Source organism: Budorcas taxicolor, chromosome 18, assembly GCF_023091745.1.
Source record: "Budorcas taxicolor isolate Tak-1 chromosome 18, Takin1.1, whole genome shotgun sequence".
Taxonomy (NCBI): Eukaryota; Metazoa; Chordata; class Mammalia; order Artiodactyla; family Bovidae; genus Budorcas; species Budorcas taxicolor.
This window is the reverse complement of record NC_068927.1, coordinates 66,268,003-66,281,536: the sequence shown is the minus strand read 5'-3', so window position 1 is coordinate 66,281,536 and position 13,534 is coordinate 66,268,003. Positions and strand designations below refer to the sequence as shown.

Here is a 13,534-nt window from a genome sequence, read left to right as displayed (position 1 = left end):
GGAGGCATCTCTGTGAATCATCAAGGCAGGAGGTTGGGTTCTACACCATTCTCCATTGTATGCAGAAGTGGCTGAGGTCTCTTCAGATGTTACCTTGCCAATTCAGTCTGCCTTCTGGATGCTTAGGGGCACTTTGGGGGAAAAGAGCTAATCACACTTCTATTGATCCAGGAAAAGTATCAACAGGTTAGAAAAGGCATTCAGGAGAGCATATTAGTTCAGTTCAGTTGCTCAGTCATGTCCGACTCCATGCAACCTCATGGACTGTAGCACACCAAGCTTCCCTGTCCATCACCAACTCCCAGAGCTTGCTCAAACTCATGTCCATCGAGTTGGTGATGCCACCCAACCATCTCATCCCCTGTCGTCCCCTCCTCCTCCTGCCTTCAATCTTTCCCAGCATCAGGGTCTTTTCCAATGAGTTTGTTCTTTGCCAAAGTGTTGGAGTTTCAGCTTCAGCATCAGTCCTTCCAATGAATATTCAGGATTGATCTCCTTTAGGATGGACTGGTTGGATCTCCTTGCAGTCCAAGGGGCTCTCAAGAGTCTTCTCCAGCACCACAGTTCAAAGGCGTCCATTCTTCACAAGTCAGGAGTTAATCACTTAGTGATCTCATTCCCACGATTAGTTTATTTTAGGGGGGAGGGACATAAATAAGCAGACAGAAAATGGAAAAAGGACTTGCTTTCAGAGGGTCCTTTCTCCCACTTCTCCCGGAACATGAGTGCCTCAGACAGATCTCCACTCTGAGTCCCTTTCAGGGTGTGCTGTAGGTGGAGGTCCGTGCCGGGGAACACCCTCTAGTTGGCAATCTTCAGGAACTAAAGACATATGAGGTCAGGGAGGAGGCTCTGCTGCCGTCTCTGAGCTCCTCCTGGCGCCTGGTGTACACTGGTCCTCAGCTCTCCAGGCTGGCTTCTCCTGGGGGACTGGGGAGACCTGGCCCTGCTCGCAAAGTCTTTTCTCCTCCAACAGGCTGGCTTGGGCAGGTTCATCCTCATGGCACTGGTATAGGTGCAGGGGAGAAACAAATGTCATTTCACAAGCACTTTTCAACCTTCTGCTGGATCATATTTTGCCAGCCTCCTCTGCCGAAAGCACGTTCCATGGCCAAATGCAAATTCAGAACAAGGGGGCACTGCACACTTTAGGGGCAAAGGGGGTAGACATGAGGCAGGGTGGAAAACAGGCCATGTCTGCAATCTACCTCAATGCAGAGTTGTGATTACATTCCCAGCTTCCATGGGCTTCCACCTGTCACAACACAAGAGGGTTCCCCAGCCTGGCACCTGGGAGAGAAGCCGGGAGTGGGGGGAGAGCCTTCAGCAGCCAGGTGACCCTTCTCAAGCATCAGAAGAGCCTCTGGGAGGATGCAGTTATCAGTGTGAGGGATGAGGAGGAAAGACTTTCTGTGTAAGTCAAATGTCCAGAGACCCCAGAGCCTGCCTGCCACAGAGAAACCCACAGGAGTCCTGAGCGTGAGGAAGCTTTCTCAGAGGGCTCACCCCTTACTCATCACGGCAAAACCTACACCTCCGGGAAGTTGTGACGATGCACCGAGGATTGGGGGGTAGGGATACTTCAGGCAGGTCTCCTCCCTGCTGCTCCACCAGAGAGTTCAAGCTGGAAAAGACAGTAAACTTTCTGAGTGTGGAAAAGCCCTATAACTGAAACGTACATGAAAACCATGGAGAGCCTCTGTGAATAGAGATTCTGTTCATTTCACCGTCAACATCTTCGGGTAGACCAGAAGTTCTCATGTGGGGTGATACTTCAGCGCCCCCTCCTGGAACTTCTCTGCAACGTTGGCGCTATTTCAGGTTGTCCCAAATTGGTGCCCCGCTACTAGGCTCTGAAGAAGAAGCAAATGGCAACCCACTCCAGTATCCTAGCCTGGAGAATCCCATGGACAGAGGAGTCTGGCGGGCTACAGTCCATGGGGTCGCAAGGAGTCAGAGATGACTGGGCAACTAACACACTAGACCCTCATGGATAGAGACCATTCTAAACATGGAGCAAGGCGCCAGGAAGACCCCCTGCACAATGGATGTTCAGGTCCCAAATGACAGCGACACTCTGGGGGATGCATCTGAGAAGGAATCAGGTACAATTTTCTGGCTCTCCAACACAGTAACCACTAAGTAACCACACGAAGCTGATCGATGTAAACAAATCAATCTTAAGTAAAATTCAAAACAGAGTTTCTTGGCAGCTCAGGGCAGGATTCAGCAGACAAACATGGCCAGAGGCTACCGCTCTGGACACTGCAGATACACATTTCCGTGGTCCCTGAAGGGTCTGCATCAGGACTGACTTAGATCCCTTAGGTTATCACACACTGTGGCCCCCAGAAAGTGAGGCTGTGGGCTTGCAGCTAGGAGAAGGTGAAAGAGCACAGTCTCCTGAAAAAATCCTATCAGTGCATCTTGGGGACTCTTGGCTCCTTGCACGGTCCTCTGGGTACTTTGAGTCTCAGAGTGGCCAGTGCCTGGCCCAAAGGGCACCCCCTCTCCTGGGAGAGATTAATCAACTGGTTACAGATAGTGTTAGATAGACCCTAACACTTCGCGGGCACGTTCCATCTGTCAGGTCCCATGCTGAGCACTTTCCATCGATGAGCTCATGTAACCTTCACCAGAATCCTATGAAATAGGAACGAAAAGGATCCCCAACTTATAGGGAAGTCACCCAGGCTCACCAGAGCTATTTTTAAAGGCGGTTGTTTCAAATTTTGCACATCTATCAAGAGTATATTGCTATTTTTATAGTACACTTTACAGGATTTAAATTTCTATAAAACTATATATATATATATATATATACACACACACATAAAACACATATCTGTTCACCTTTCTGTCCAAACTGCACTTTTCACGGCAACTTTTTGGTTTATCTACTCCAGGACCTGGCACAAAAAAATTCTTTAGGACAAGGATGGGCAGATTATGGCCATCCAGCCCACAGACTGTGAAAATAAGGGCATGTTGACGTAACTCCATCCATCCTTAGGACTGTCTAGGATGGGTTCATGCAAAGAGGAGCAGCTGCGACACAGACCTGATAGCTCAGGAGTCTAAAATACCTGCCACACACCCTGGCCAAGAAAGGTGACTGACCCGGAACTGAATAGACACAAACTGCAATCAACACGGGTGAAGATGTGAGAATGATCAGAAAAAGGAGGGAAACTCTTGAACTTTCCGTGACCGTGGTGCCCAACGTTAAAAGATATTTTGTGTTTGAGTCCAGGACACATGCTATTAACACATACATGTGTTTCGACCAGTGTGGCATTTCTTCATACTCTAAGTACAAGTTTAGAACCACTGACTTACTCTTATGACCTGCACAAGGTCATTCTCGTCCCCTTAAGACCTGCCCATCACGACCTCCTATATCGGTTTCTCAAAGCAACGAAGACAAGAGGCCCCCGACCCTCCCCCCTAATAACCAAGTTGCCGCGAACCTTCTGACGCCTGTGCTGGTGTCAGAGGCGGTCGAACCACCTGACTCGGCCTTGGGGGCGGGCTTGGGGGTTGCGCGAGTCGCCGAGCGGCTCAGCCTGTACATAAGCGCGCGTTTGTCCACCGCGTCCCCGAGCGTCTCCGGAGCCGGCTCTGCTCAGGCACCAAGGACGCGCGCGGAGCCAGCCCGCCTGCCCTGCCCAGCAGCCCAGACCGAAGCGGGCCCCGAGGTCAGTCCCGCGGCCGCCGCTCCGCGGGCTCTGCGCCCGCAGGGCGGGGGCGCGGCGCGGGGCGGGGGGCGCGGGCGGGGGCCCCCGCGGGGAGGGCGGGGGCGCCCCGGGAGGAGGTGCGGGCGCGGGAGCTGCTGCCTGGGGGCCCCGAGACCCCAGGGCGCGGGCGGTGGGGGCCCTGGAGAAATCCAAGTTTTCCCCTGGAGGCGGTGGAGACCCTCGGATCCCTTCCACCTCGGGGAGACTCCAGGTCTAAAGATTTCACTGGTCACTGGGAGAAGCGAAAACTGAAGGCGACAGAGGAGGCTGGGGTGTCCGGAGGCGGGGATGGCGGGGACCCCCTCCAGGGCAGGCGGCGGGGAGCCCGGGTCCTGGTCCCCAGGTTCTGCGGGCGGGAGGGGCGGACCCGCGACTTCGCAGTTTGCTGGAGGAGGCGGGAGGCACAGGTTTGCTCTGCACACCAGAGAGGGCAGTCGGTATCGGGCTCAGGTAAGGAACTGGCCACACAGAAGATGGGAACACGACTCTGGGGGATCCAGAGGGCGGCGTGACGGGTGGGGAGCCGGGGAGACCCTCTGGGTGAGTTTGGGGTTCACTAAGGGCGCAGAGCAAGGTTCACAGACGAGGAGTGCGCGTGGAAAACAGCTTTTGCGCCCCCAGTGGCTCTGTGCGCCTGCGTGGCTGCGGGTGGGGGCTGGGAGCACGTTTGGGGCGCGCGGTTTTGAGGGGCAGCCTCTGGGGGAGGGGCCCTGGGCGAGGCTGAGGGTGGGCCTGGGTGTCCCCCAGAGGGAAAGTGTACTGGGGAGGGTGGGGGGTCCTTTCAGCCTGTAGGTCTGCCTTTGTGCCTGTCTAGAGGGTGTGTGTGTGTGTGTGTGTGTGTGTGTGCGTGTGTGTGTGATCAGGGCTGCCTGTGAGGAGTGTGCTCGGCACTGAGAAGCAGGCCTGCCCACCTGAGTGCGGGGGTCTCTGAATTTCCCTGGACTTGTCGGCAGGTGTGTTTGTGTCGTTAGGCCGTGGTTTCCGCAGTCTGCGTCTGAAAACGTGTGTTTCCAACGATTGCGTGTGTGTGAGTGTGTGTGTATCTGGCCTGCGGTTCCCGCGCTATTTGACGCACCCTGTATTTGCAGGATTATGTGTGAGGGTGGGCGATGGGTCTCATGCCTCCTCAAAAAAGGCTTAGAGAAAGAGGTTTGACTCTAGGTTACCAGATAATGTGTGCTGAGTATGTTTTTAAGCATATTTAATCCTCATGTTTAATCATTTATAGTCTTAATTTTCATGGAGGGGAAAGCTGAAAGCCCAAGAGGTTAAAAAAACCCCAGTCAGGGTGTGCCAGGTAAAATGCAGGCTGCCTTCTTAAATTCAAACTTCAGACAGATACTGAATTACCTTTTAGTATAAACGTGTCACAAATATTTCCTGGGAGCCCATCTGTAAAGATAACTAATAAATTTTAAATAATTGTTTTAAATGTAGATATGACCCACGCAGTGTTTAAAGACTACTTAAACTAAACCTTGATTTGTGTATCTGAAATTCAAACCTCCATTTACTGTGTATTTATTATAACATTGCTGTTGTTCAATGTGGCCAACTTGATCATTGAGATCCCCAGCTAGTGACTGGCAGGCTGGAATCCCCTAGTTCTCACCCAAGACACACTGGCCCACATCCTGCCCAGGGTGATGCTGGTGAGAAGCCCCCTCCCTGCAGGGCTGGCCTGGCCCCAGGGCTGTGCTGGGGGGTCTGGGGCCCGGCCCCACCCCTCACCTAAGTCCTGAGGGCAGGACTGAAGCCTCCAGTACCTGGAGGGGCCGAGGACAGGAGGGGAGGGCCTGTCTGCACCCCTTGGGCAGGCTGCCTACTAACCCTGGGACGGAGCTGAAAAACAGCCCTGGGACTGCTCCACAAGTGCACTTGCTGAGCGCCTGCTGTATGCCAGACTCCAGAGCCCCTTTCTGTACTAGTTTACTGAGCTGCACACCCAGGGTTCTGGCACCTTGTGTCATATTTCTTGTGTTTCTCAAAGGATCATAAACCCACGGACCCTGCCCTTTCCCTTGCCAGACAGCATGCCACACACTCTCCCCGAATCAAACACTAGACCTTGAAGCAACTCTGTGGGGGTGGCATTGCCAACATGTCTGTTTGGCTGCTGGGGACCTGAGGACTTGGGGAGGGCATGGAGCTGCCTGAGTCCACCAGAGCTCTGAGAGCCACACCCGGGCCGCCCGGCTCCACCGCCCAGGCACTAACTGCTCTGTGCCCTGTCTGCAGGAAGCACCTGTGGAGTCACCATGCTGCCTCTGAGCACCATCGAGGCCCAGGAGCCCGAGGAGGTGCAGACCAAGCCGCCGAAGAAAGGAGGTGAGACCGGAAAACTGTGGGCAGGGCGGGAGTGGGGAGGTCTCCAGGCGACGGGGAAGCGTGGACCCCTCACCAAAGGTCTCCACTGGCTCTTCCGGGCAGGGACCCCAGGATGTGGCCTCCCTGACATCACCTCCTGTCAGCAGGTCACAGCCCTGCTCAGAGCCTGCAGGGAGCTCCTGGGAGCTGAGCCCGTTTGGGCCCCTTTTTGTGCCCCGGACACCCTGATTTCTTACCCTAGCCCCTCCCCTCCCTGACACTTCCTGTCTGTTCCCTGGGGGCCTTTGGGATACAGTTGAATGCAGGTCTCCCTCACTGCTGGGCGACCTTCAACAAGTGTCCCTACCTCTCTGTACCTTGGTTTGCTCATCTCTAAAGTGGGTTAGTGATAAATCCCGTCTCAGAGAGTTATTATGTAGAACCACATAAACGAATGCGTGTACAATACTTAAAAGCACGTTTTGAACACACTCCACACGTATTAGCTTCTGTTACTGATTTCATGACGAAGATTATTATCACCGAGCTTCTCAAGCCTCAGAGGATCAGATGGTCTTGTGACTCTTTCCTCCTCCCTCAGGCTTCTTTTCTAAGAAGAAGCCTGACGTTCTGCCGAAGAAGTCCAAGAAAATGAAGGGAACGGTGTCCTTCAGAGTCCTGCCGTTCTGCCCCGTGGTAAGCCTGCCTGCTCCCTCCCTTCTCACTGGAGGCCCCTGGGCTGAGCGATCACGCGGATTGGCCACCCTCTCTACCCACCAGAGACCCTTGGGTGCCCAGGCGCCGCTTGCCCCTTCCTCGTCCCGGATGTGGCCCCAGCCTGTGGGGCGGGATGGTTTTCCTTGAGGATGCTGCCCTCTTTCCTGCCTCCTCCTTGCTAATTCCGACTTCTGCTCCAACGTCACCTCCTCCATGAGGCCTCCCTTGCTCCCTTTCACCCCGTTTCTCTCCAGCCCCTTGCCTTCCTGAATTTTCTTCAGAGTAATTATTGACAGCATACCTTGTATCTATGTTTTAACCATCTCTCTCCCCTACTAGAGTAGTTTTGTGGGGTCAAGAGCCTCTTCTGTTGTTCAATGACATATCTCCTCTGCCTAGGACAGATGTAACCAGCTCCAGGCACGCATACTCTCGGGCTGAATAAATGAGAGGATAAGTCAGGGAGCGGTCCCTCCTGCAAAGCCAGCTGTGGCCTTGTCCACCTGGCTGCCAGTCCTGCTTCTACAACACCCTTGTCCTTCTGGCAGGAGCAGGCACAGAAGTGTCCCTAGGTCAACGGTGGGCAGACTACGGTCATTCAGCCCACAGCTTGTTTGTGTGAATAAGGGCTTCTTGGCACATCCACCCCCAACCTTAGGTAGAGTCGGGGCTGTTTTCACGTAAAATCCAGTAGCTGAGACGCAGACTGGATGATCCAGAAAGGCCGTACAATTTGCCATGACGCTTTCCACGGCAGTGGTGAATGACGGTGCTTCGAACAGGTGCAGGCTGACATCAGCTCAGGTGAAGGTGTGAGAATGCTTAGAAAAAGGAGGGAAACTCTTAGACTCCTGTTGACTCTGATGCACAGGGTGAAAGATCCTTGCAGTTTGGGTCCAGCACACATGAGACATACATGTGTTTCTACGTGTGGGGCGTGTGTTTCTTCGTATCTGAGTAAGAAGTTTAAGAACCACTGCTTACCTTGCTACCTGCGCAACTGATTTTCCTCCACCTAAAAGCCGCCCAAGGCCACCCTCTGTATCAGTTTCTCTAAGCGGTGAGGAGGAGGAGGCCCGGGACCCTCCCCCAATAATAAAAGTGAAGCGAACACCCGGGTGCTGGCGGCGGGCACGCTGTTAACCGCCCGCTTGGGTTGGGCGTCGTGAGTAATGCGGAGCCGCTCAGCGCTCATTTCTGCGAGTTCACCAGCAGGTCCCCTGGACTTCTTCGGAGCCAGCCCTGCCCGGGCCCCCAGGACAAGCGGTGAGCAAGCCGGCGCGCTCCAGCCCAGACGTCGAGACCGAGCCCGGGGCCGGACGTCGCGCCCGCGGCCGCAGCTCCGAAGGGTCGGGCCGTGAAGGTTGGAGCAGCTCGGGGCGGGGGGCGGCGGGAGGGCGGAGGGGGATCTCCGCAGGGAGGGCGGGGTCGCCCGGGGTGGGGGATCCCCGAGGGCGGCGGGCGGCCTCGGACCCTTCCGAGCCGCGCGGGGACTCCGGGCCCCAGGATTTCTGGGGCCACTCGGGGGAGCGAATCCTGGAGGGGACAGAGGAGTGGGTGCCCCCTGGAGTGGGGCGTCCGGAGGCGAGGATGGCGGGGACCCCCTCCAGGACAGACCTGGGGGGGCCGGGTCCTGGTCCCCAGGTTTTGGGGGCGGGAGGGGCGGACCCGGGGACTTTGCGGTTTGATGGGGGAGGCGGAGGTCCCGGGGCTGCTCCCAACCTGGGAAGCCAGCGGGGGGTGTCAGGGGTCAGCTAGCGAGTGCGGAATGAAACAGGATAACGACTTTGTGGGGAGTCCAGAGGGCAGTTTGAAGGAGGCAGGAGGCCCTGTGGATGTGTTTGGGGGTTCACGGAGGACGTATGAGAAGTTCGCAGACGAGGAGTGCGCGTGGAAAACAGCTTTTGCGCCCCCGTGGCTCTGTGCCCCTGCGTGGCTGCGGGTGGGGGCTGGGAGCACGTTTGGGGCGCGCGGTTTTGAGGGGCAGCCTCTGGGGGAGGGGCCCGGGCGAGGCTGAGGGTGGGCCTGGGAGTCCGCCAGAGGGAGTTCCCCCAAACTGATGCGTCTTTTCTTTGCGGGATTATATGTGAGGGTCTCTGATTGCATCTTATGTTTCTTTAAAATGTTTAAAGAAGGTTTAAAGAAGGCAGAGGTGTTGATTTTGTTTCCAGATAATGTGTTTTGAATATGTGTCAATTTAACCATATTTAAGCTTCATGTTTAATAATTAATTTTACTCATTTTTTCTGGAAGGGAGAGTTGACATAACAAGAGTTAATAACCCCTGAATCAGAGCTTATCAGGTAAAACTCAGGATCAGTTTAGTTCAGCCGCTCAGTCGTGTCGGACTCTTTGCGACCCCAGGGACTGCAGCGCACCAGGCCTCCCTCTTCATCACCAACTCCTGGAGCTTGCTCAAAACTCGTGTCCATCCAGTGGGTGATGCCATCCAACCATCTCATCCTCTGTCGTCTCCTTCCTCTTCTGCTTTCAGTCTTTCCCAGCATCAGGGTCTTTTCTAATGAGTCAGTTCTTCTCATCAGGTGGCCAAATATTGGAGCTTCAGCTTCAGCATCAATCCTTCCAATGAATATTCAGGATTGATTTCCTTTAGGATTGATTGGTTTGATCTCCTTGCCATCCAAAATGTAGGAGGGTTACTTACATTTGAATTTCAGACAAATAATGAATTACCTTTGGACATAAGTATGTCCCAAGTATTTCCAGGGATATATACATAAACATAGGTCAGTATAAATGATTTTTAGGTAGATACTCACCACGCAGTGTTTGGCACTTGCTATTGTACAGCATGATCTGTGTATATGAAATTCACACCTCAGTGTGCTGTGTATTTGTTCTAATGTAGTTGTTAAATCTGGCGAACTTGATCCTTGAGATCCCCAGTTAGTGACTAGCAGGCTGGAATTCCCCCAAGTCCACGCCCCAGACACACGGCCCAAGTCCTGCCCAGGGTGATGCTGGGGCAGAGGTGGGGTCCCCACACTGAGCCTGGCCCCAGGGCTGTGCTGCGGGGTCTGGGGCCCGGCCCCTCCCCTCACCATGGTCCTGAGGGCGGGACTGAAGCCTCCTGTACCTGGAAGGGCAAGGACAGGAGCGGAGGGCCTGTCTGAACCTCTTGGGCAGGCTGCCTGGTAGCCCTGGGATGGAGCTGAAAGACAGCCCTGGGACTGCTCCATGAGTGCACTTACTGAGTGCCTGCTGTATGCCAGTCTCCAGAGGCCCTTTTGATACCCAGTTAGCTGAGCTGCAGCTTCCTGGTCCCAGCACTTCGTGTCACGGTTGTTCTAGTTTTAAAGGGGGGTGAGCCCCTGGTACCACGAGCCCTGCCCTTGTCCTTGCCGGGCGCCATGACAACTGCTGTCCCGAGGAAACCAGCAGGAGGCATTGGCAGCACGTGCCCTTGGATGCTGGGGACCTGGAGACGTGGGAGCTCTGAGAGCCACACCCGGGGCCCCCCGGCTCCACCACCCAGGGACTAACTGCTCTGTCTCCTGTCTCTAGGGAGGGCCTGCCGCGTCATGATGCTGCCTCTGAGCACCATCGAGGACAAGGAAACCGAGGAGGTGCAGACCAAGCCTCCGGAGAAAGGAGGTGAGACCCGCGTGGGGCGGAAAGTGGAGGCAGGCGGGAGTGGGAGTGTCTAGGGCAAGTGATGAGGAGGGGTGACCCTGGAGGCTGGCCCAGTCCCACCCAGGTGTCTCCTCGGGGCTCCTCCTGGGGAGCGGCCCTGAGGACACACAGGATGGAAGTCACTGACATCACCTCATGTCCGTGTGTCTGTCACTGCTCTGCTCAGAGTCTGCAGCCTGCAGCAGGGGCCTCACCTCCCTGCCTCAGTTTCCTCATCTCTAAAGCGGGACAACGATAGTATCCGTCTCAGAGGGACGGATAACTGATTGTTATGAACGGTCAGTTAAGCTAATACATGTAAAATACGTGAGTGCCTGGACATGGCAAGTACTCAGCATGCGTTAGTTTTTGTCACTGGTTTCATGATGAAGATACTGTTACTGAGTTTCTCATGCCTCGGCAGGCAAGATGGTCTCACACCTCTTTCCTCCCCCTCCACGCAGCCCTGCTTTCTGAGAACCCTGATGAGCCTAAGAAGAAGCCCAGAGGAATGAAGGGAAGACTGTCCTTCAAAGTCCTGCCGTTCTGTCCCATAGTAAGCCTGCTTGTTTCTTCTCTTTGACCTGAGATCCCCTAGGTTATGAGAGGTCAGGCACATCTACCACTTTCTCTGTGCAGCAGAGACCCTTGGGTGGCTGGGTGCCCCTTGTCCATCCCCCCATCCATCCCAGGATATGGCCACCATCCTCTGGGGGGTGTTGCCCTCTTTCCTGCCTTCCTTCTGTTTCCTAAATTCCAATCTCGACTCCAATGCCACCTCTTCCACAAAGCCTCCCTTGCTCACTTTTGCACCATTTCTCTCTAACCCCCTGCCATGCTGAATTTTCATCAGATAATTATTGCTACCTAAGAACATACCTTGAATCTGTGTGTTCATCATCTGTCTCCCCTCCTAGAGAAGTTGTTGTTCAGTGACGTATCCCCTGTCTAGATCAGATGTAACCAGTGTCAGCCACTCTATACACTCGGGCTGATTAAATGAAGGAATGAATTAGGGAACGGTCCTTCCTGCGGAGGCAAGCATGGCCTTGTCTACCTGGGTACCAGTCCTCCTTCTCCTACTAACCCCCTTGACTTTTCTGGGGGGCGCCCCTGTCCCCATGCACTTTGCATGGATTTGATCCCATCCTCAGACCAGCTCCAGGTACGCCCCTGACCAATCAGAGCCAGCAGTGCCAAGGTTCCTGGTGATTGGGCCTGAGCTAGGCACGTGACTCACCTTTGGCCAATGAGGCGTCTGCTCTGTCTCTGGGCTTCTTAACAGGCAGGAGGGGAGGCTGGAGGGACCGTGGTGAGAACCAGGAGGCCCGTGGGGAGAGGTCAGGGGAAGCCCTGGGTCAGGTAGGTGCCTGCAAGAATGTCTTACCTACTAATGCCACTAGTACTACTCTTAAAGAAATTCTTTTTAGGAATTAATGTGAGAATCCAAGATTTTATAAAAACAGTACAAAGATTATCAACATTCACCGAGTGTTGCCGCATATTCTATTTGCATGTTTTTATATATATATATTTAGATATAATATTGATGGTACTCAAGATTCTGCAAAGCACAGGATGCCCCCCCCCCACTCTGCAAGGAATGACATGACCCCAAAATGTCACTAGTGTGACGCTGACATTCCCCTCTTGCTTCTCTGTTCGCTTTCCTTCCAGCCGAGTGTCTGCTTCAGCTATTACCTGGAGCCGGATGACGCTGAGCCCGAGCCCGAGCCCGAGCCCGAGCCCGAGCCCGAGCCCCAGGTGGCTCCTGACGCTTCGAAATCGGACCCGAATTGCAGCTTCGTCCCTCTGCCTGTGCTGGAGTTCCGCGAGGTCAAGGTGTGCGAGTGCCCCCTGTGCTGCCTCAGCTTCGTCACTGCTTCCTAAACCCTGAGGGCCCTCCGCTTCCCGCTCCTGACCGCGCGCGCCCGAATCATGCATGCTGGGCTACCGTGATGTAGAATCCCCCAATATAGCGGCTTCAATAAACCCAACTTGCTGTCTCTCTCAAGGCTGTGGTCTGTGTGTGAAACCCCCAGGGCTCGGGCACTGCAGCTCCGTGGAGTTGGGCAGCCAGGGTCCTTTGACGTCGGTGCTCTGTGCCACGTGGCTGGAGAGGGCTCACCCCCACACCCAGTCCACATTCTGGTTCGGGGCAGGTCGGGGAATGAGGGGAGGGGAAGACACGCTTCAGTCCTTCAAAGGGCGACTCCTACAGGAAGCCCAGAGCACTTTTCCTCACGGCTCATTGGCCAGAGACGGTCACGTGGTGAGATCTAGTTGCAAGGGATGCCGGGAACTGTAGTCCTTAGCCGGGCAATCCTGAGTCATCCAATAGCTTCTATCACTGTAGCAAAGGAGAATGGAGAATGTGTTCACCTCTGACTGGGTGTGTTATGTTAATTTATCCCCAGCACATGTTGTGATGAACACCCAAGTGAATAAGTGTATTCTTCAATTCTGTATCTCTCCTCCATCGACCAGAATCTCCTCCCTTTTTACGCAGATAATTAGAAGGAGGAACTTTTCTTGAGCATTGACCATGCGGTAGGCAGCAAGCCAGGGCCTTTACGCATTTTGATTCCCTTAATGCTCATGCCCATGTGGCCAATTCTGTTATTCTGTTTCTTTCTGAGATAAGAGAACAGAGGCACAGAGTTCCTGTCACTAGCTTCGTGTCCCACAGATCATAAGGAGCCAAGCCAGGATTCAAATCCAGGGAGGCTGTGCCAACAGGACTTAGCAGCTAAAAAACAACAGCAATCCTTTGTATCAGACTCCTTCGGTGGCAAGCAACAGAAACCCTGACTCCAGGCCTTTGCACTGGCTGTTTACTCCCCCTGCAGTGCGCTTCCCCCAGGGTTTTTCTGTTGTTGACTCATTCAGCATCTTTTCCAGTTCCTCCTTCTATGCAGGTATTGGTGACTTTACAGCTTATGAGATATTTATGACAGTTCTTTGGTGCTGGCTGGTTTTTGATTATCACCAGTTTCCAGCCCTCTGTTACTTGGGAAAGCACCCACTCATTTCTGAGAAGTAAAATGATCACCCATGAGCTTCAGCACCTCAACAATTTAGAAGACGATAGAGCGAGTTTTCTCTTTAAGATAATACATGCATTTCACAAGAACCCCAAG

At 54.2% G+C, this 13,534-nt stretch overlaps 2 protein-coding genes across 2 annotated transcripts in view; one reads left to right on the top strand and one right to left on the bottom strand.

Annotated features, from left to right (window-relative positions):
- LOC128062818 (zinc finger protein 850-like) overlaps positions 1 to 13,534 on the bottom strand; it is a 782,010-nt gene that overhangs the window by 459,100 nt on the left and 309,376 nt on the right. The gene's annotated exons all lie outside the window — the stretch shown is intronic.
- Positions 5,996 to 12,284, top strand: LOC128062858 (uncharacterized). The gene is made up of 6 exons (XM_052655291.1): positions 5,996 to 6,065; positions 6,646 to 6,740; positions 7,977 to 8,124; positions 10,287 to 10,376; positions 10,859 to 10,950; positions 12,072 to 12,284. Exons 1-6 carry the CDS (start codon positions 5,996 to 5,998, stop codon positions 12,282 to 12,284), a joined length of 708 nt encoding a protein of 235 aa, XP_052511251.1.

Excerpts from the sequence above, each read along its gene's own strand:
- LOC128062858 (XM_052655291.1), top strand. The coding sequence starts at position 5,996 with ATGCTGCCTCTGAGCACCATCGAGGCCCAGGAGCCCGAGGAGGTGCAG. Across the intron at positions 6,741-7,976 it reads TCCTGCCGTTCTGCCCCGTG|GTCCCCTGGACTTCTTCGGA; the intron begins GTAAGCCTGCCT and ends GTTCACCAGCAG. Across the intron at positions 8,125-10,286 it reads CGAAGGGTCGGGCCGTGAAG|GGAGGGCCTGCCGCGTCATG; the intron begins GTTGGAGCAGCT and ends TCCTGTCTCTAG.